This window comes from Charadrius vociferus, unplaced genomic scaffold (genome assembly GCF_000708025.1).
Source record: "Charadrius vociferus isolate BGI_N301 unplaced genomic scaffold, ASM70802v2 scaffold583, whole genome shotgun sequence".
In the NCBI taxonomy this organism is placed as follows: Eukaryota; Metazoa; Chordata; class Aves; order Charadriiformes; family Charadriidae; genus Charadrius; species Charadrius vociferus.
This window is the reverse complement of record NW_009647690.1, coordinates 153,323-177,044: the sequence shown is the minus strand read 5'-3', so window position 1 is coordinate 177,044 and position 23,722 is coordinate 153,323. Positions and strand designations below refer to the sequence as shown.

The window sequence follows — 23,722 nt, the reverse complement described above, 5'->3', positions numbered from 1 at the left end:
GAGAATAGAAAGAATTAGAAATAGAATATTAGAAATAGAGAATTCTATTCTGTAAATAAAATAGAATATTGATTACTGTTTTCAAGTAATCAATAACTTGTGGGGTAGGTTTTCAGAAAATTTCAGTCTTTAAATCTGGTATTTACAAATATGTTCAGTGCCTAATTAGCTGTGTTTTTTGGTGAGGGTTAAAGATCTAAGTAAGTGTCCTTCTTAGTGTGCCTCATACCAGGTCCTTTTAATAATCCAGCCCAGTGTAGAGGCTGGGAAAAATTCCCAGACAGTTTAGATACTCTCATAGGGCCCAAAAGAATATAGATGTAACAGTACTCTCATTTCTCTTAATTTAAAATCTTTCGTCCTTTATTTACTCATTCTATGTCAATTCTTTTCTATGTACGTTTGTTTTTTAAAGCCTACTGCAAACTGTTTTAAAAAAAATAGCATTATTCAGACTTTGAAAGAGGAGAGAGGAAAGTGTTTGAAATCATTCAGCTACATGGCAGCAAATTTATTTACTAATGTATTTTCGTTCTGAATATTGTCAACAAGATGCCAATCAAATGTAGATATGATGTCTTTAAGAAGTAGGGGCTTCTCAGCCGGTTTAAGTTGTAAGGTTTATGCTGGTGCTGCTCGGACCTTTACAATTAGAGAATGAACACATTGCTTTGAGAATCCCCTTTTCACTCAAGTAATTGGTACGGTATGTGTCTGCGCTTTTCAGGATTCCCATTGGTAGTACCAATTGTAAAGACATGTCGAAATACTTCTCAGAGAAATAATACTTTAAAAATAAACTGCGTGACAAAAAAATGGACAAAAATATATGTATTAGTGTGACCCAGAGCTGCAAGGTAGACTCCAGGCATCTCCATAAGCCAAGTGTTAGGAAGGCATTTTACAACTCTCTAGTATATGCAGGAACCCTTACTGTGGTGTTCAATAATTAAAGTAGGACCTGAATACCCGTAGTGTGAGCCTTCAGTTGCAAATTGTTTTTTTTCTTTTCCCTATTCATACTAGGTTTTAGAATTATTTGTAGCTGAAATCAGAGATGGATGATAATATTGTTAGTACGTGTAGTATGCTTTTAGTTTTGTGCACGAACATAAAGCTTTTATCTAAGAGTAGCTGAGTAATATCAACTGCTGACTGTATGCTAATTAGAGTATGTTATTCGTGCTCTGACAGTAATCACCGCTTGTCCTGCTCAGAAGTGTTGGTCCCTCTGTGTGGGGAGTATATCGAGCATATTTTATTATCTTTTGTCAGCCTCATTAGAAGGTTATGTGATTACTAGTCATGATAATTACAATAGATGTAATTACTGAAAATTCTTAGTAGATATTGCAGTAGTTATAGCTTTTTTTATAATTGAATGAATGCAATAATTAATTTGTTTATACAGATCTAAAGACTTTATCACCATATTTAAATTATCTGACAAATATATGGTAGCTTTCTTTAATGAGCTGATTTGTCCTTATGTAAGAGGAACGTTTAAATGATTTCTGAGGAATAGAAATTGTTCTGGTACGGTGAATAGACTTATGATGGATCTCTTTCATTTTTTTCTTTAATCTTTTCAAATATTTTTTGTTTTAACATTCAGATTAGCAGGACTAGGACTGATATGATGCACTGAAAGGTGTATTTACTTTTCTCTGTTGAAATCTTGAGATAGAGGCAGAAAAGAGAGAAGATTATTTAGTTCCTTGGTTCCCACTCATTAATTTGCAGCTGATCTGCAAAGACAGCTGGGATAGTAGGTAGATGTTTTGATGAACTGCATTGACAGCCTTTTTTTTCCTACAGTGGTTTTATAGGTAAAGTAATAAAGGGACATAGCTGGTCGTTAGGGTTGGTTTTTTTCAGTATTCTGCAGTTGAAGTTAATTCAAGTAATAAAAGATTGTGTATGTTTTTAAAAGTCTATGTATTTAATTCCCACACAGAAATCTGGTGATTTAAAAAATGAAAGTGTCTATATATTATTTTTTTTCCCTCTATTTACTGTGATTATGATTCTAAGTCAGCCAAAGCTTCGAGGTGGATCTGCCTGAAGCACCCTCTATCCACTGCTTTCTAAAAAGTCTGAAAGACTCTGAAAAGAAAAGAGCCTTTACCGGTATGGAAGCTCTGGAAGTTAACTTAAGAGATGGACAACTGGACGAGTAGGAAAAGCAGGACAAAACCTAAGCATTCACACTGAAAGCAGACAGGGGTCTGTAATTTGCAAGCAGCTTCTCGCTTCTGTGCTGATTTCAACCAAGTGTGTGATTTCTAAGCTGCAGCAAACTTTGCTCTGATTCTCCCCTAAAGGCTGTCTGTCTGCTTCTTCCTCTGCGTGCCATTCTCTGGAGGGTATGTTAGCCTGAACGTGCCTACCTGCGCCGGAGGAAAGGAGCTGTCATATTTTACAGCTAAGGGATCAATCTCTGGCAGGAGACTTTGCAGGGCTGATGAAGCACTGTATGGAATGATTCCATTTCTTTGAAAATGTGCCTGCCGTTATCTGAAATGGCTGTCCCTGTCCTTTGTTTCATTTTATACTGTAAATAAGAATTTTGTGGTTTTCCTTTTTGAGAGAGAGGAATTGTAGGTATGGGTACTTATTGCAGGAGCAACAGTGCTCTTCCAGATGTTTAAGTATTAAACTTCACAAAGTATTGTGCAAATATTTACTACTTCTCTGATAATGTGTTATCAAGAACTTCATAAGAGATGTGATTTTTTTTCCAATATTTGTTTTCTTTTATAGGTACAAGAACTGACCAAAGAGTGGACAAACAAGTGGAATGAAACTCAAGATATTCTGAAAGTAAGGAAAATAAATATATTTTCAACTTGGCATTTGAACTAGCCTTAGAGTTTTTCCTTCAAAAAGAGTTCCTGGTTTAAGTCAACTTCTTTGGCTTTTTTTAATGACATAATTTTCTCATTCTTGTTTTGGCTTATTCCAAATAATTAATTTTTGATAGGTTTTAAGAGTAAATATTCAGGCATGGTGGAATTCTTCAATAAGATTTTAAATAATTATTAATAAAAACAAGCACAACTCTTTTCTTCACCATAGTGGTCTCAGTGCAAACCAACTTCTCTCTTATGAATCTTTAAAATACTGAATGATTTTATTGAGTTGCAAATGAAGAAAACCTGGGGGTAGCACAAGTGGATCCCTCGTACCCTTGGTGTTTGTGTTGCATCAACAAGACCTGTGAATAATCACCTTTTATGCTACATTGGGTATCTCAGTGAATGTGATGCGGAATCTCAGTGGACAGATTTTTTGCATTGGCCTTCAGATTCACATTACAGTCAGATATGGCTTGTAAACTTGAAGAACAACTTTAACTGTGATTTCTGCAGTTTTTGCATATTTAGTACAGGTCCAAGGGGGCAACTTGGTGATTTCCATACTGTGGTTTTTGCATGGTGTAGACCGAGACTCTTGTGTTCTCTGCGCATATGTTTGCCTCTCTGCTGTCCAGTTGTACTGGTAAGATTTTATGTTGGCATTTTGCTCGTGATTATTCTGAGGTGATATTTTAATGCGCTACTTTATGATTCCATACATGCATACACGTGTGCGCACACACGCACAGAGCAGTAACTCCCACAATTTCTTTTCTGTAACATTATTTTTTTGCAAATGTTTTAACTGTTCTCTTAAATAAAAATCTGGAAAACAAAGCTTGAGCTTTCATGACTTGCTATATATGCTGAACATAAATTTGTTCAGAGTGCAATTCAAGCAAGCATTTAGAAGTAACTTTTTAATTCTCCTTATTGCTGATCTGAAACTTGATTATTTTTTTTTTGTAGATGATTTTTACTGTGTATCACTTTGATTCCTTTTGTTATTTTTTTTAAGTTCACTTCCATGTCTTTTATCTGACTTCCAAATAAATTGAATGGTTCCATGCTTAAAAATAAAAATAAAGCACAAATAGCATAGAGAACAGAGCAGAACTGGTAACTGCCTAGCAGATGGCGTGACAGAATGGACTGTTTAATGTCTGTCCAGATACTGAACTGGGAATTACCATTTGCATATTCCTCAGAGGTGTTTTGAGTCCAATTTTACTTTTTTTTGTGTTTTGTTATTTTGAAGCATCTACACGTCCATAGAACTTTATTAATCCTCTCTTTACTCAGGGCTGGATTGGGGAGTTCATTGTAATATGGAGAATTTGTGAATTTTGGTCAGTTGTGAAAGTGAACATGTAGCATATGGGAAGTTTTTAAAGCTTTATGTTGGAAATGCACTAATTCTTCCAGAGAAATTACAGGCTTGTAGGAGGTGTTAACTGAACAATTCATATAAACAGGAGAAAGCTGCATTTGTTAAGTAGCTGAATATAAAGGACTTAAACACAGAAGCTGTAATTGTACTCTTTTGGTACAGAGCTTTTGTTAGTTTAGTTCATAGATCTTCTGTATTTTGCACTTTTATATGCTGATATTTGAGTACATGAACATAGCTGATATTTCACTTTTAGGTTAAAGGCAGTTGATAAAACTTTCTTGGCTCCGAAAAATTGCAAATCTGCAAAAGATTTCTTGGTTGTACTGTTTTATTTTACACCATTTTACTGAAGCTGTCCATATTTTTATTCACTTCTTGTTTAACGATTCCTGAAATCACTGCCAGCACACGAGTGGAAAAGGGCTTTTTGGAAGTTTGCCAGGCTGAGTAGCTAGAAAGCTGATTTTAAACTGCAGAGAGCAGCAGTGTTTCTTGTAATGGACTCTCTAAGTTCACTGACTTTTTTTGTTTTGTTGTTGGTGTATCCCCACTGGCACACGGAGATCGTACACGCTGTTCATTTGTAAAACTAGAACGTCTCGGCACTCTTTGAGAAATGAGACTGTCTTCATATGTCCATCTCACTCCAGTCACAACTACAGCTTTTTCTGTGCCATAATCCAGTAACTTTCAGGATATTCTTCATTAAGATACTTAAAACTTCACGTTTCTATTTGTGTTTAAAATCTGCTTCTCCTTGCCTCCACCTGGGCAGTCCTGAGGTGGTTGCTGCCCTGCAGCGGGCTTGGAGAATTAATAACCTTTTGCTTTTCAGTCTCTAACACCTGTTGCTCCAAATCTTTTAGGCAGTGGATTTTGAAAATTCATGTAAACAGCTCCCTATTACCTATTCATATATGCCTGCCAGATGCAAGTGCGCTCGCTAGGAACTGAATGGGATTTCCTACTCTATTATAGGTAGTTATGCATTTTCGTACTAGGTTCTAAATATCAGAGTTCACATGGTTTTGAATTGTTCTCGCAGGCTGCTGGGAAAATCTGTTGAAAGGATTTTGCATAAGCCTTGTAAAATACAGGAAGGGCATGTTGGGGTCTTCTACTAGATCACCAGATATTGCTGGAAGAAGTTACCTGGCTTTTACTGAATGCAGTGCTTTCGTCAGGCCTGACAGAGAGGTGATGCATGCTGTTTTGCAGGGAAGGTGTTCCTCTAACTTGTTCACTCCTGCCGGTTATTTTGGAACCTTGTTTTAAATTAGACCCGCAACATCTAAATGCTGCTTTGAAAATAATTCATAGAGAATGGAAACGCTATCTAGTGAGAAAATCCTGAGGAAGAGAGGATACCATGTGAAGGCAAGCTTTGGGTCAAAAGTATTTGGCAGCTTAAAATTTGATTATTTCAGTTGGCACAGTGCCGTGTGTGCAGCTGACACGTACACCCCAGTATTCTTCCTTATTCTTCTGCTTGTAACAGAAATCCCCTTCGATGTTTGTCTCTCTGTAGTTTGCCCGAAGCATGATTTGCCATCACGGTGTGCATCTTTAGACTGGGTCTGTTGGAGTATCCTGTCTTTAAGTGTGGTCAATTCTGGATTTAGTGCAGAGTCTGTATGGCTGAATGTCATTATTCACTGTGAACATCTTGTGTAATCCTTCATCTATGCTGTTGTCAGATTGGATGTGTGCTGGGCTGGCGATGGTAGTATTGATAGTACGCTCTTTTTCTTTCATGCCTTTGGAAGAAACCCTTTTGCGGGGTGACTGTCTGGGTTCTTCTGCAGTCTGAATTACTGTCAACTCATGCCTGAAACCCAAGTCCTCCCATTTTCCTCATGCAAAGGTTAGGACGCTGCATCCATCGGGGCTTTAAGTTTGTGGTGACTCCACGTGAAGTACTCTTTACTGGGTAGCGTGGCAGCTTCTTGGCGTTGGTAATCTGTCTGAAGTGCCAAGCGGTGTTTCCAGTGGTCATGTTTGTTTTCACCCTTGACCTCAGTATAATACAACGTGATGCTCTAACCTCCCTAACCTAGTATTATGGTCTGTCCCCTGTCCCTCTTTTTAGTCAAAGGGAGGATATTTAAATGCTTAGTAAACTTAATAAGTATATGGAATGATGCTTCAGCATTGGGTACGATACTGTGTCCAAAACCAAAGCGATAGTGTTTGATTTGAAGCCCATAGATTTAGGGTTATTTCCTGAAATGTCACCACCTGTCAAAAGAATTGCACTTTACAAAACAGCACTGCTTTACATTGCTTCTCTATCTTCAGGTGTCTTGCAACCTCAGCACTTATTAACTCTAGGATTTTGCTTTCATCTCGCTCCCATTGAATCTTTCTATGGATTTCCCCCCTCCCCTCCCTTCTGTTAATGTTCTTCCCTACGCAACCCTGAAAAGAAGAGGAGGAGGGAAGAAAAACTGTTTGCTCTTTTCCTTAGTGTGGTCCTTTTTGTATTGTTCTGTTAAAGATCAATCCTGGGGTCTGTAATTTCTTTGGATGCTTTCGCAGATGTTAGGGTAACCTATCCAACTTTCGATTTTTCTCTTTCTTTGAGGTTTTAATTGGAACAAAACTTCTTTTGATGTGGCTGCTATATTTGACTGCATGTGTTGTCATTCTCCTAGAGATCTTTTTTCTTTTACTGGCACCTTATTTTTGTCATCTTTTGTGCATGTTCCAATTTCTTTCTCTAACCTTTAGCAGCTTTTATATTAATCTCTTTAAATGTGTACTCCTTTATGCAATTTGCTGCTGTTTTTTCTTCCCAACTTTCTTTTAAATTTCTCCCCTCCTTTACTGTTTGTGTAGAAATTGTTTTGACTTTTAGCTTTTGCCTTCTTTGATGTATGTCATTTGTACCTAGCGTTAAGGTATTTAGATGCTCTTTTATTTTTTTTTTTCCAGTTTTAAGTAGATTTAGAGTTACCTTTTATTTCGTTATCCTGTTGTTTGATTCTAATCATGTCATTAGCTTTGTGTGGCAGAGCTCAGCTGATGTCAAAGGATGCGGAGAGATCTGCCTTCACAGAGTCTATTAAAGAGCAGGGTCTCTTTTTTTTGTGTGTGTGTGTGTCTAATTCTCATGATCAATAGTTTAACTAGTAGCTGCTTCAACTGGCTTTGTGCTGTTGGATTTAGTGACACAGCCTCACTTTCATCAATAATACTAATTCTGCTGCAGCACTTTACCCCATGTTGGGTAAATATGTTATTGAACACTGTTGATTTGATCTTTTTCTTTTCGGTGCCCTTTGGTTGAGTGCTGCTTAATAGTGCATGTTTCTGGCTTAACAATGGTTGTTCCTATCTGGGGAAGAAAACTGTTGCTAGTATGACTGTCTTTAAGAATTAACATATACTTTTTTTTTTTTGATATCACGCCTCTTTTGGAGGGGATGAAATAGTCTTAATTTGCCATGGTGAATAAATACAGACTAATACTAAAGAGTTATTTTTGTAGACATACTCATCTAAACAGGGGAATTTTCTTTCTCTAGGAATCTTCACTATACCCAGCAAAGACACCAGGAGACCAAAACTCAGAGTAATTGTGTTGCTCTTCATGAGGTGCTGATTAGGTTGGCAGAAGCTAATAGATTTTGATTTTAATCACTTCCTTTCCATGCCGGCTTGTATACCATCATGAACTCTGTCAAGAGCAGTTTGTTGTGTTCTATATAAATGCTGTATTAGTCTACATTTATTTGCATTTTCAGATAATTTTAAAACCACAGTTGCGGAATGGTATTTGAACACTATTATCTCAGTTCTTCTGCCTGTAAGGCTGGACATACATCACCATTTTCCCATTTCATGCCTTTTTGTTACTTCCCATTAACCTTAACTGGCTTGTCTCCTTTTCCTCTTCTCACTTGTTTTGTGTTCTACCCCAGTACCTTGTCGTTCGACGAGCATTTGTTTTCTTCGTTCTTTCATGTCTTTGTTTTACCAACCTCAGTGCTCAGGTGAAAAGTGCTCTCAATTAACACCTGCCACTTTCACATCAAATTCTTGTCTACTAAATCCACTTTCTGATGGCTGTAGGATAGAGAAGTTGTGCAAGTTCTTGCGCTTCTGAAAAACAAACTATAGAACTTTTAAGTTAAGTACTTATTGCATCACTAGTCATGATGGTAGTCGTAACCATGGCATGCACTTCTTGTCCAAAAACCAGTACTTGTGACACTTCCCCATTCGGTGCCCTTAGTAACCAACAAAATCTTGTGGGTTTTGTGCCTATTCCATAGTAAGATTACTAGAACTTTAGGAACCTAACGCATAATGTAGTTGTCCTAGATCACAACTGAATAGCTGGTGGTTTGTGTTTTGTTTTTTTTGGGGTTTTTTTTTTGTTGTTGTTGTTTTTGTTTTTTTTTAAATTTTATATAATTTATGTATTTCTAAATTATCTGATGAAAAAAAAAATACATCTTGATATTTGTAGTTATTTGTGTCAACCTAATCATTTTACCACTGTGTAAATTGGGTATTGGAAAATTGCATATTATGAAGTTTTTACAAAAGATGCCAATACAGGCTTTAATTCTGCCCTTAAAAAGTACGTGTGACTTTTTAAGACTTCTGGACACGTCTTTGGAACACAGGTCCTAAAATGGATGTATTTACAGGCCAAATGAAAAAAAGGCAGTTGCAGGAATGGTATACAATGTATACATGATACTGTATTTAAACTGTTCATTTTCAGCTTTGGCATATGTGTTTATTTGTATGTTTGGCAGGAATAACACTTGTTTCGAAGGTTTTTTCACATTTCAGTAAGTGAATCATTTTTGTAAAATTGTTGCTAGTTAGACATGTTGGTGTTGCATTTTGCTTAGAATGTCTGTTGGCTGTGTTTGAAACATAATTGTGTACTTTTAACGGGAGACTTAAATCTGTACTTTTGTTTGAACAAATCTTATATGTTATTTTATAGCTGCTTCTATTTGTCATCTGTATTAGACAACACTCATTGCGTGCTTCCAGTTTTTGTTTCCTTTCTACAAGCTATGTCTTCTGCTTGAATTTTTAAGGAAGAGATTTAAAAATCACTGCAAAAATAAAATTGGATTGCATATCTGTGGAACTGGCAGAAAGAATTTAAGTCAGATGTTACTGCTGAATTTGCTTTCTTTTAGAAAAGTTGATAGAATAAATAGAACAACAACTCTGTTCCTCGGGATGTTTGCTTTCTCAACAATTGTTTGCCCTCCAACCATTATGTAATACATATACGTTTATCAAACTGAATTTGTATGGGAAGGAAAAATGCGCATTTGCATTAAATAGTCTCTTATTAACATGTTATGCTTAATAGGATTCCCTTCAGCTGGCTTGCGAATGTTGTGCAGAAGACAAGATACCAGGAAAGTTTGAAAAGGGCTGATGTTAATTATTCTTGTCTATCTCAGTCAGAAATCACACAATAAATGATAATAGCTTCTCTTTCTCTAGAAGCCTGCTTAAATGTGTTTTTTCGTTTCTTGCACTAGGTGTCACTGCAGATACAAAAATCGGGTTCTGCCTGCTTAATTCAGATTTAATTCAGATATTTTAAGGCAAAATGATTTGCAGTATCTTGACTTTCATTGCTGTTCGGATCTACTAAAATAAGATTATGAGAATGCCAAAGCATTGGTTTAGGAGCAAGTCCCAAAGAACCTGCCTAACTGTTTTGACAGAAATGCTTCTGAACAACGGTTCACAGGTGGGATGTAAAGTGATAATGTACATTCAAAATTATTTCAATTATTTGTCAGAACATTTTTCAACTCTCTTTTCCAAATGACTGTCTATCTAGAATGTTTGACAAATTTCTTCAGTGAAAGCCTTTAAAACATATTTGTTGTAGCTCTGATGTTTTAGGAATATAAAGAACAGGTTCTGGGAGAGGTAGTATCTTTTATTTGATCAGGTAACATGGTTGAGAAAGCAAACAGGCTCTTGGACGTACAGATCATTCACCGGGCCACTTCTGCTATTTGCTTTCTCTTTTAATGGATCTTGCTGTTGAAAAGCCAGTGGCAATGATATGCAGCTTCTATTCATAACTGCTTCTTGTAACATTTTTCTCTTCATTAATCACTTCTGTAGATTTGTAATTGAATTTCAGGACATTAAAATTTAATGAGTTTATTGGGTTTTTTCCATCTTTTTTTGAGAAAGTTGTCGGAAAACAAGAGGATGTTTACCGTTCTCAATCCTTGTACAGTATTTACCCCCAACTCCTGCCTCCTGAGCAATGACAAGTAATACCTAGTATAGCTCTCATTTTTATGAGGGTTTGTTTTCTTATACCTGGCCTTGTGCATTATTTATTTATTTCCCAAGTGTAGCAGTTACTGGCAGGGGTTGTAGTCTATAAAATCATCTACTCCGGTCGTGAAATTTAAAGTTGGGATAAATTGTCATTACTAAGTGTCACAAGCTTCCCTCCTCCAAAGCCTCTACAAATGGACTTTTTGTTCTTTTGGGGTTGGTTCAGAAGCTGGGACATGAAAACATAGAATTTTATGCACCACCCCCCACCCCACCCCTTTTTTATTTTTGGTCATTAAGATAAAATGAATGTATGTACATCCCTGGATCTTTATGCTATTGGCCACACGGATTTCCTCTTTGGAATTTGAGTTTGGACAGAGGTCATCCAAACATGCTTTGTTTTACCTTAAATAGACATTGTTTTTTCATACTATATTACTGAACAGGTGCCATTATTAGATGATGATTATTGCTTTAACTGATCATCCCCCTTGTTTCAGTATGGTAAGTATGCCTAGGTCAATGCAGACTGAGAAGAAAGAAATTACAGTAGAGAGAGAAATTTCTATAGAACCAACCAAACAGAAACTTTTTAAGGGTTCATGTGGTTGTCCTGAGATACACATTACTCTTTCTTCAGGAGAGCAGCTCTCATTGCTCTTCACTCTCCAGTGATTTTTTTTTTTCAGTGCTTTGTCCACTCTCAGCATTGGCTTTGTGTTGTCAGAGGAAGAAAAAATACTAAATTGGGAACTGGTGCTACTGATCTACTGTAGCTTTTTTCCTAATAGAAACACTATTGAAAGGGTCCCAGCCACCTGGGGAATGCTGAGTGCAGCAGTCAAAAGTAGATTTCAAAAGAAATAGTTGTCTGATTTCAAGTCTGTCTCTGCCACCTGTGTTCATCTTATTAAGAAACCTCCTTTCTCTCTTGCTGCCTCTTTAGCTGCTTGCAATGCCTCTGTGGTGGTCTGACCGCTTTTAACTTTCAGTTTCTGCTGGAAGGTGGCAATCAAGAGATGCCTAATGCCACTGATTGTTTTTTATTTCAGTTTTAAACCGTTTTCCCCACTTGAAACCACCTGGACCATCAGAGAAACACAGTCGGAGGCCGCCGTTTCTGAGCTGCCCAGCCACGGATTAAGGCAGGGTTGAATAGGTTGGTTGATCCAGGCTGTGCATTCCAAAAGAGGCCCTCCGGTTTCTAGGAATAACTCTACTCCCAAGTAGTTTGCTGCCATCCTCCTTACAACCGGGGCCCTGCATTTGTAGATTATCCAGGCCATGCTTAGCTTTAATCCATCCCTAGGGCTTGTAGGCGGGTTTCAAATGGGAGGGAGTCAGACAGAGTGAGTTGCTTTTGAAATCCTTTCTACAGCTCAGATGCCACTTGTTCAACAATTCCTCCTGGGCATTTGGTCTGCTTTTCTATTAATTTTCTTGTGGCAGGAAGGGGAGCTAAATTGAAAGCAGTGGAAGCTCCTGATTTAGCCTGTAGAAAGAAGAAGAAGAAATACACCCTGAAAGCTGTTTCTTCTAAAGGATCAGCAGAGACGTAGTGAGAAGGAGAAAAGACAGAATGCAAATTCCTCATTGGACTTGGTTATGGGAGGGTAAAGAAGCATTCCAACATCAACATTTTAGACGAAAGCCATAAATTTATCTTCAGTCCCTCACAAAGGAACTGTTTCTAATGGCAATGTGTATGGGTTATGAGATACTAGAACCTTTTTCTTCTGCTGGTGTTTTTAGTGTACTTAGGAGTTTATTATGGCGTGATTCTGGTAGCTTTGACTACACGGTACTGTTGTACACCTGACTTGATGTCTTAATTGGCAACTGAGCGTAGCCGTGATTTGCACGGCTGTACTGCGATAGAAGTGCCACTGGAGTGTTGTGCTTGTTCTTTGTTCTTCTTAACTACAGAGATGATGTTTGTGATGAAATCCACTAAGAGATGTCTCAGACACAGATGGCAGCACAAATCTGCCGCTGTTGCCATCAGGCTGTATTCCTGAACAAAGGAAAGGACAGGTCCAGTTACTGACAGTCATGTGTCTCTTCAGGTTCATTCGCTCTATACCTCAGTAGCTGGGCTGTGGGGGAGAAGAATGTGACAGCAACCAAGCCTGTGCATCTTTCTCTGCAGAAGACTTTGCTATTGTATTACTAGATCTTAAGTCTGTTTTGTTTTGTGGTTTGTTTTTTTTCTTTTCACCTTGGTAGTTGTTGCTTACTAGTATGCATAGTCCTACTCCTTTCTTCAATTTCTTTCAATAGCGAGGGCTACGTTTTGGCCCTAAGGAAGGCACTAATAGATTTAAAGTAATGTGTTACTTTATATTCATCTCTACAGAAGCAGAGATGAATTCCTAGGTAAATTAGAAACAAAACAGAACTCCAGATGAGTGAAACACTTCTTAATTCTCCCATCCCCCAAGAAACACACAAAAACTGAAATAGCTTTTAAAATGAATAAATGTATTGGCTTTTAAGCTAGTTCTTTTTTTTTTTTTTCCCCCTGTACAATTCCATGACTCATTCATCATCCAGCTTTAGCAACAAATGAGGTAGGAGTCCTGTAGATAATAGTCCAGTTCACTACATTCTCTTGATTCATTCCCAGTCTATGGGATGAATTATTCACAGGTCTTGAAGAAAATATATGATCATGTAATTAAAGACAGTATTGTAATGCATATGGGAGAAGAGGATGAATTAAGATAGCCCATTTCTTTCTCTTCCAGCCAGGCCCCTTTCCCCCTTTTAGATAGCAGCATGAAGAATACCGAGGGCAGAGTTGCTGTCTCTTAGCTGGAAGGTATAGTACCTCCTGCTAGGAAGGATCACCAGTAGCAACAAAAGTCTTGTTCCCTGCCCCTAATATCAGTGCTGAAAAGCATAGACTTATTTTTCCTTTGAGACTAATGTATGCTTAGAGCGGTCGCACGTAGGAAGCTGTGAAGAGGTGAAGCCTGCCCCACTTGAGACATAGCAAAGTGCTCTGTGTGCCTCAATTTTTGAAAGAGAAAAATAGTTTTCTCTTAAACCCAAGCTGGTGGGGGCAGAAACCAGCCTGCAGCAGATGCTCCAGCATGGCAAATGGAAGCTTTGATGGTTTAAGTTTTATAAGCCACTGGAAAACAGGATTTTACAGGCTAGTGTCCAGGAAGCTTGAGCAGCCAAACAGGCACCTCTATTTACAATTAGCCAAATCCTGCGGCTCTATTCAGGGAATTTTTCTCGGATGTCAGTAGTAGTTCTGTCTGTACAAGCTCTAAAGCGTCAAGGAGCAGGCACCGCAACTTGTTAAGTTTGTCCTTGTAATTCCAGGAACGAAGGCCAAATTTCCTGAAAGATGACTTTGAATCTGCCCAGCTTCCAAGGGAAATCCTTGCAGCACGTGAAGTATAGCGGTGCTTGGGGTGCCACTGCAATAACAGGGGTTCTGAGTATTAATAGACAGCTGCGTGTCAGCGGTGAGCACGTGGTAATTGGTTTTGAGGGGAAAGAGAAACTATGAAGAGTGGAAAAGATAAGCTGACCTTATGAGACTAAGGAACTGCTCCTGTAATTCCCTTATTCTTTAAAAGAACAGCATCATTAATTTTCCATGATTTTAGCTTCACTGTCTTAGCGGTTCCTCATTTGAGTAGTTCTGCATCTGCCTTTTTAATTGACGTTTGTGTGAGAGCGCTATTGATGCCTGTGTGGGCTGCTGCTGGAGCACCTGCACTTTCACAGTAAGCCGTTCGCAACAAAACTACGGGTTTCTGATCTTGCTTGTTGCAGACTCTTTAATGGCTTTTCTTGATCGATGAGGGTGGCGTGGCCTAAAGCTCAAGGAGACAGCGAAAAATCTGATTAGGAAGTTTCTTCTCAGTTGTGGTTTTCTTTGTGGCTTTGCGTAGTAGAAGTTTCTTCCTCTTGGGAGACTAAAGTGTCTTAATTGTACTAAACTTTTGGTTTTAATTGTACTGGAACTGACTCTGGCAGCCAGAGAGATGGTGTTATTTCTTTGTCCCATTGACTAGAGGAGAAGACACAGTAGGAATTTGTTCCTTTATTTAACGTGCGTATGCATGAGGTAATCAATATCACATTTCATAATTGATGATTACATAAATAATTAATTTATTGTTGTTAAAGGAAAAGCATAGTCTTTAATTTTCAAAAACATTTTATTGAAGTCCGAAGATAGTACAAAATGTAGCTTTGGTGTGTCTGCAGGCTCTAAAGTGTACACCTCTTCACTGGTGGCGTGTTCCGTGTTTCCTCCTCTCTTCCCCTTGCCTCCCAAATAGCATCTACTACTTCTGTGGCAGGTGATTCGAAACTTCTTTTGTTATTCCAGAAACCATGCCTGTGTCAAGCTGAACATAATAAAACATAGCTGAGAAATTTGATATTGTATATACAGCTTTATAGAATACAAAAAAAGCTTATTTAACAGACACCCACTAAGGAGGGGAGCAGCTTCACTGATACAATATGGAATAAAACAGCTTTTCATACTTAATGTGTAGGCTGTCACTTTAATGGGAATCTCAAATATTTCAAAGTTGTTTTCTTGGAACAGATTTTTTTTTTTTTTTTTACCCTGGAATTGTCTTGTCAGTCACAATTAGACACAATTGAATTTCTTTCAGCTGCTGCTCAGTGTTTTGCCTTGGCTGATCTCTTTGTGATAAGTATTTTGCAAGGGAGCCAGCCTGCAGAGCAAGAAGGGTGTCTGTGTAACCAGTTCCCATCCAAAACATAACAAGCTAAATACTCAGTTGTTTCTCCCTTCATCTTTTAAGGAATTATTACTAGTAAGCCCAAAACAGATGTCACAATCTTTTGAAATCTTTTTTTCTCCTCTCCTACCTTTTGTTCCTCTCATCCATAAAGTCATGTTGACAGTAAATGCTTTCTCGTCCTTGGTCCTCTTTTAGTTCTTTGAGTAATACGCTTTGATAAATCCTTTTACATTCTAAACCGCCGTATCAATACCTTACCTAATGCTGGCATTTCTAATATTTCCTGGTGTACTTTTCCAGTATTTCCTAATATTGGCAGGATGACTATGTATATACTAGTTGTCTGGAAAACTGTTGATGAAATGTCTGCCTGTCTTCCAGGAGGCAACGCAGCATTCAAAAGTACGGAGTGGGTCTGTTCCATCTCTTCAGCTTGTAGTCTGGATAGTTTAACCCATCAACGCAAATGCGAATAGCTTTGTGAACACATCTGTGTTGTTTCCAAATCATTTTTCTGCCACTGTTACTGTAGGTTTTTCCAGTTGGTCCATAGCAAAATGGCTTTATTATGCAGAATATTTTTTTTTTGGTACACTTATGTATTTTCCCCTCTGACCATGAGGATATTATTGAGACATGTAGCATAGAGAATACTCAGCCCTGACAATCTAATATAACTTAATATCCTTCTCTTTCCACTGCAGTCTTCCCAGAAGGAAATCAAAAATCTTGTCAGCAGTGATTGACTAATCCAATAGAGTCTTGTTAAAGAGTGTGCAGGTTCAGTTTTATTTGTTGGAGGGTAATGTGCTAGTGTTTCAGGTTATCCCTGGTTTAGGTACTGAAACAGCGCTTGAAAGTATTTTAGGTGCCTAATTCCTATTTGTTTTCAGTTGGATTTGGCTGTATGAATCCTTTCAAGTTACATGGTTTAGGCAGAATGCTATGGGGTAGTTAATTTTTCTTCTTTTCCCCGGCATAACTTCCTTCTGTGTGAAAGAAGTCTCATTGTTTTGCAGGAACTTTTTCAGCAAAAGATTTGCGATTTTGGGCAGATTCTGACCTAGTAATAGTTCATCTATGAATGTCACCATTTTTACATCTGGATTTTTTACCCTTAGGTAAATTCAGAAGAGGTAATTAATCCAACTAATCCACACTAAACCAACTAATCCACAACAGACCAGTTAAGGACTTAACTCATCTTCAAAATGTCAACTTCTGTAGAAATTTTTGTTAAATATTTACATTTAATGTCTTTAAAAGTCTGATTTGCAGCATCTGGACAAACTGTTGCTGAAGGATTTGTTCTGAATGTGTTTCATGAAATTCTTGGATTTTCTGGATGGCACATTTCTGTTAAAAAGTGTCTTCCTGCATGAGCACATCTCCAAATCTTTGTTTGTCAAGGGTTGGAAGTTGATTTTGTTTTCAACTGTTTTGCATTTTCCCTTGTGTTCTCATTTTGTGGCTGTGTTCACACAGCATAAGGAAACAAATCTGGAGATGGGTTACATTTCAAAACAAAAAAACCCAGGGTTTCAACTTCTTACATTTTGTAGCAGTCCAAAAGTGCTCAGACGTTAATTAGGCGAAGCAGCATTCTGATGCCATAAAGAGCGAAACTGGTTTATTACCACCCCTTAGAAGCTTCTTACCATCCTCCTTCATTTCCATTCCTGAGCTCAGGCTACAGTATCGGACTTCTGGTTTCGGATGGATAGTGGTGTGGTCAGCACGTGGGTTTGACAAGCTGATGGTGGGCCAAGAATGGTGCTGACATGACTCAAGAAAATACCATATTTGAATCTTTGGTAAACACAATGGCCAGTCTCTCCTGTTTTTTTCAGTTGAATGTGGGGATGTTGGTTTTAAAGAAGAATTTCTGGTCCAGGGAAACAGTTCAAAATCCAGTACCCCAGTCATCATGGGAAGCTTGATTGCTTTAAGGAGCAAGATAAGCTGTCCAGAAGCTTTTTTTTTTTTTTTTAAAAAAAAAAATCACTATAACTAATTGTGGATCATGTTTTGCATGAAGGAATGACATGTCCTTAGTTGTAGGGCATTTTTTGTTGTTGTTGTGTTGCTTTTTGTTTTGTTTTGGTTTTTTTTTTTCCCCAGTGGGATCCACTTGTCATTTGTGCTTCTGCAGCTTTTGTGGTGACAGCTTTTTAATAGGAACTCTGAGAAGATCAGAGTTTGGAATGTTGATATGGCAATTGCTCTGGAATATTCATTTATTTACTGATTACTTGCTTCCAGGAACACCTGGATTTTGGGGCAAAAAAAAAAAAATCTTATCCTTAGACAGAGTGACTATCACATAACCAGGAATTATCTGTGTTAAGGAAGAAGAGCGTATAGTTTTGGTTTTCTGGTGTTCATTTGAGTTGTTGATTGGCCCCTATAAGAATAAACAGATTCATTTGTCTTTTTGGTTACATATACCAACTTACTTAATGTTGGCGAGGGAAGATTTTTCCAGTGAGAAATGCAGCTGATAATATGGCAAATATAAAGTCACACTTTTGGGCAGCTGAAATGTAGATGTTTAAAATGCCCAGCTGAATTACAGCAATCCCCCTGCCATTTACTTCTGTTTACACAGTCTTTAATTACGTGATCACGTCGTGGTCTCTCATTATTTCTTTCTTTGGTTTCAGTCAGTAGAGAGATGGATACAAAATCCAACATGGAGTGCTGAGATGTGGAAGGAAGGAGGCAGTGGTCTGGTGGACCTTGATTGGTTTCAGGGTTAGGGTCATAGAGAGCTTAGCACAAAGGCAAAGGAGGATTTTAAGGTTAAAGATTCCTTTAATCCAGGGAAACGGTATCCTTAACCCAGGGAAATCTGAGAGGGTTTCTGCCTGAGGAATTTTCTGTTGGCCGTTTTCCTTTAAAGTTGCCAGTCTCTTAAGACCTAAATTGATTAGCTGAATTTAAGACGCTCATTAAGACACTTAATTGAAATATGCCTGGGAGAGATAATTTGGTTATATTTGGTTTTATGTTTAAATCTCTATAGTTTTGTCCAAGTATAAGCTGCTTTAGATAAGAAACCTGAAAGTTTTCTCTATTTTTAAAATAACATACTTAAATGTTTAATGCAAGATTGCTTTTGGTAAAGCAATATCAAAGTTTGTTCTGAACTCAACAAGTAGTATTCAGAGGCTGTAAGCTTTTGTTTACCAGTGATCTTTTTGGTCTTAATCGACCTGTCAACTGGTTTCGTTAAGAAAGAACACTGTACGTGTTAAATTCAAGCTGACTTCGATGTCACATAGTTTTGGTTGGCAACATTTTTGGAAGATATTTTTAATCTGCTCCTGAAAATTTATGTTAATGAAGCATTTAAATGAATATTTCAAACACCTAGTCTGCTTTTTTTATTGAAATAGGTAAAATTAGTCCCGTTATGAGGTCTTATTTAACCTCTGAAAATATGAAATGTTTGAACAAGTGGATTTGACCTCCATCTCTTCTGGTTGGTGATATTTACTTGCCAGCCATTATAAGTCATTGAAAAGTGCTCCATTGTACTCCGTCTCAGTGCATTAATACTTGATTTTGAGATCATTTACATAGTGGGATGAATTACATCCACTAGATCTATAATTTTGAGATGCAGTAGTGCTTACCAGGAGTCACTGGGAATTCAGGTGAGAGTCAAGGCTGCCATGACATGCAGCATTTGTGCACTGGTGTGTTCAAATCTCAGTAGGGTTCTAAAAATAACGTAAAGCTTTGCCACTGAAGAAGAGAAACTTGCCTCATTTTTTACAGTATGTAAATATAACAGATGTCATACCTCCTTGGGTGAACATGGTTTTCTTTTTTATTCTTTTGTATTAGCTGGCAAAAAGTAGTCCCCTGGAGGTTTTTCTGAGAGTGCAAAAAAGATGACAGCTATCTAAGTTAGGGTTCAAAGTGCAAAGGTCACTGATTGCTTCATGAGGTTTGGGTAGATTGCTTTGCATTTTCTTCCAAAATGTACGGTAGGTTTATAACTTTAAAGGAAGTGTTATTTTCTGTTAGTAGCTGGCAAAGCTGTCTACTCTGCTAAGTTACCCTCATCGGCTAAATAGGCCCTAAATTTAAAAAATACTCAAATTTGGCAAAACTGCAGCCTGCCAAGAAAGCCCTATTTTATTGTAGTCTGGATTACATAGGTTGCGATTTTGGGGCATCCTGGTTTTTTTTGGTTTGTTTTTTTTTTTTTTTTCCCTCAATCAGTTTTGGCTGAACTTATAAAAAAAAATGTGATGGGGACTTTGCACTTCACTCGATATTTGGAATGTCTATCTTGGCTTTATAAAATGATTTAAGTTTTGGGGTGTTTTTTTTTTTTCTTTTTTTTGGTCTTCAATTAGATAGGATATTTCTTCTGGCCATGGTGTTATGGACTGAGGCCATGTTGTAGAATTCACAATATAAGTTGTTTTTGTTTTATTTTTAAAGGACACTTCCCGTCGATACAAACAGTACATGTTTCTTGTGAGTGTATTTTGGGAATTATACTCTTGTCATCTTGTCCTTTCCCCCCATCTTATGCGTGTTTATCCTCTTTATTTGTTTGACTTTTTTTTTTTTCTTTTTTCCCACCGTGGATGCTTTCATCTTATTTGGCATCTATATATGTGATTCATTATTGTTTGTAGTTAAAATTGAGGTCCTTCTGTTACGATCAGAGTTCAAGCATTTGGTGTCCCCTTATGCTGTTCTTTAAAGCAGTTAAATTACTATATTGGGCTATTGCAAATTAGAATGACTTGTTCGTTTTTATTCCATTGTTAAAATTGTGAAATAAACTGTAGTTTCATTAAATGTAATAAAAAGGCATTTCCTGTGTCTCTCCTCCTGGCTTTCAGTCATTGTACTGTAAATGCTGCAAATTAGACAATTCATGGAACCATAGCATCATAGAATGGTTTAGATTGGGAAGGACCTTGAAGATCACCGAGTTCCACCCCCCCTGCCATGGGCAGGGACCCCTCCCACTAGACCAGGTTGCCCAAGGCCACATCCAGCCTGGCCTTGAACACCTCCAGGGATGGGGCCTCAACAACCTCTCTGGGCAACCTGTGCCAGTGCCTCACCACCATCGTGTTAATTGACAGTATACTATGGATAAAATACATTTTTTATTCATATTTATATGTACATATACATATCTTGTATACTGTAAATGATAGAATTTGAGTGTGTTTTTAGATAGGGCTTATTTCACTGGAATTTGAATGAAGAGAATTTGTGTATAGTTGCTAGGAAAAGTTTCGTTTCCCCAACCGAGTTTACCAGCTTTACAAAAGAAGCGTATCAACAATCCTACTGACTTCATGGCGTTCCACGGGTTGCTAATGCCCTTTGTGCCAGCTTAAAGCACCAATTATTTTATGCTTTGGGTACACAAAATCAAACTGATAGTTTTTAAAGGGCACTTTATTCTGTCTTTTTGTAGCATTCTCAAATGTTTGCCTTGAGATCAAAGTGAATGTATTTTTTGCAGTTTCTGACCTTTTAATAGTCCTTTAATTTGCATTAAAAACTTCACATAAGCGACAACTTATATTTGCTGTCACTGACCTAGTAAAACTTGGCACATTATTTCTGGGGAAAAAGTAAGGTGATTATACCTTTGTCAATTACCAGAAAAGTCATTATAAGCTCTGTTTTCAAGATGAAATGAAAGAAAAATAGTCTGCTAAAATACTCCCTAGCAGAACTAAACATTTAAAGCTAAATGCAAATGTTAAATTCAGAACTGCTACTCTGACCTACGGTCGTTATGCTGCAGTAATTTGTGGAGGGACTCACAGCCTTGACTAATACTGCCTCCTGAATTGCTTATATTTGCTGGACTAATGAGGAGACTTGAATTTTCAGAAATGCTTTTGTCGTGAAGACTTCTTTGAAATGTTTTATTTATTTCTGCCGTATGTCTTTCAAAAATCGGAACAATCATAACTACCTTCTTCCCTGTAAATCTGGTGGTTTTTTTAAATAGTCATTCCCTACTTAATTAATATTCAGAATGTTGTCTATAGTCTGTGATCGTTTCTAGAGCTAGCTGGTCCTGGCTTGTCTGCTCAGTACATGCTGGATCTGGCTCAGTCCGTCAGCGATCCCTGCTAGAAACAGCTGTAGGACCAGTTCTTGTCTTTGTGGATGTCGGTAAAGCCGTTGACCCTGGGACATATAGGAAACTATTTCCTTAATTAGACAGTGTGGAGATTAGAATCTAAATAAGATAAAAGTGGTTATACAGAGGATGTGATGGAAGCGGTGGTACTGGGAGGGGGAGGGCAGTTGGTGGTAGTGGTTTTTTGGGGGAAGGTGGTGTTGGAGCTCATTTTTGGGCTTGATCAGATTTAACGATTTCTTTAGGTGTGTTAACTGAAGTTTGCTGATATTAAAGCTGGGAGACATAATTTGTCTAGCAGAGCACGTCACAGAGGACGGGACGTCTCGAAGGATTAGAATAATAGAAGGGTGATTGATGATAAATAGTTTGCATAAAAAGCTTTGGGACTAATAAAAACTTAATACACCGTGGAAGGGAAGGAGGATGGCATGAGACTTCACTGTCATGAGGTAGTATGTCTGCATGAAAGACAAATGAAATCTGGGAAGGATCAGATAGATGTTTTGTGCAGTGAGTGGAAAATAGGGGTGCCGTTGTGCGTGGTGCTCGTGAAATTGTATACGCACTGGGCACACGGCACGCAAGTCACGGAGGTCAAGGAAGATGGCCTCGAGGGAGGGTGCGTTAAACACCAGGGTACGGTGAGCCCGCTCGCATGAAAGGAGATGCTTGGAGTGTAGCCTGGTGTAACCACAGTAAGGAGAGTGGGTAGGACTGCTGTCCCTAACTGTATCAATGAATAAATGCCAGAGAAGGAAAATAATTATTTCGGCTGAATGTCAATAGTGATGCACGATACACCACGATGAACTGACTATTAGTAAGTTCAGACCAAATATATGAAAACAATTTACGTTATATAACAGATGAGAACCTGAGTATAACCTATAAAATGATTTATTATGTTATTTGGGAACTGCACTTGGTAACACAGGAGGTCACTTGCAGTTCTTTCCCCTCAGGTAAAAGAAACATTGCTGGTGTTTTAAGCAGAAGTAAAATTCCTGAAGTTTTGCTTCAATTACAGAAGTAAGCGTTCTTGTGTTTTCTAGGGCTTACTCGAAACTTCACTACATTTTTAGTGTGCTCGCCTCTTAATATTGTGATTGCAACTTCAATAGTTGGCTGCGTCTTCTTTATAAATATAATAATTAGCATGCAATGCAGTTGAAAATTCAGAGGAGCAGTCCATCTGTTTATGTAGCAGTTTTCTTTCAGAAGAATGAAATCTAGAATTATTCAGATAATTTCTGTAAATAGAAACAGAAGTCTGTCTGCAGTGTATTCCCCTTAAATCCTGCTATTTTTAATCCATTAAAAACCTCTCCAACTGTTAGGACTGTACCACCCAAATAATGGGAATAAGCTTTGAGTGGAAAATAACAGTTAGTTTGTATTTAGATGGGGGAAAAAGAAATAATGTAGAGGTGGAACGGGGCCATGGCCTACAGCTGTTTTGTACAAGACTGGTGATCTTGTTGCGTAGTTGGGTTTACAAGACTTGCTTTTCTCAGAGCTCTGAAGTGGACTTTTGACTGAGCAACAGGTTGCTGTTTTGCAAGCGTTTGCTCAAACACGCAATAGAAATGCTTCGCGGGTTTTGCTTCAAACTTGAGGCTTTAGCAGTTATGAGTCGTGCAGAATTGCATGCGAGTTGAAGTCTAAGACCAAAGTTAGGTGTTTTCACGAAGGACGGTTATTGTTTACCAGTGCCATGTGGAATGTAATATATTTGCAAACAACGTTTTCATAGCTTGCATAGAAGGGAATGGCATGCTGGAGGATGGTCTGTCTTAGATAAGTAGGCAAAATATTCCCCTGTTTAAAAAGAAAAGAAGGGGGGAAACGTGATGAGGAACAGGATTTTTTCATTTGCACTGAAAGCTTTCATATTTCATAAGAGTATTTGATTAATGTAGATAAACATGTAAATGTATGGAGGGTGATATAGGAATAGTGAAAGCGTCACATATCCCATTGACATATCTGGAAGATTTTGTAACTCTAAAGATAAATTAGATTTCTGTGGAATGCACAGATGAGGCGTACAATAAGGTAGTATTTTGTTGATCTGAGTTCCTGATTATTGGATAATTTAGTTAGGGTGTCAAAGCAATAGATTGGAAAACTGCAGAATAATTTAGCTCTTGTACTTCAATTGTTTGATGGAAGCTCTAGTACTTTATTCAGCTAAACTATTCCTGGGTTTTATTCTATAAAATCTCACTGATCTATAATTTAGCTTGTCTGGCTTTATAATGCAATGACAACCTTCAGCTAAATGCAAAAAGGATTT

At 37.8% G+C, this 23,722-nt stretch overlaps 1 protein-coding gene across 1 annotated transcript in view; it reads left to right on the top strand.

Moving 5' to 3' along the window:
* KIF16B (kinesin family member 16B) overlaps nt 1-23,722 on the top strand; it is a 126,302-nt gene that overhangs the window by 18,749 nt on the left and 83,831 nt on the right. The window contains exon 11 of the mRNA XM_009881419.1: nt 2,764-2,823. Within this exon, the coding sequence (XP_009879721.1) occupies nt 2,764-2,823 (60 nt within the window). The remainder of the gene's footprint in view (nt 1-2,763; nt 2,824-23,722) is intronic.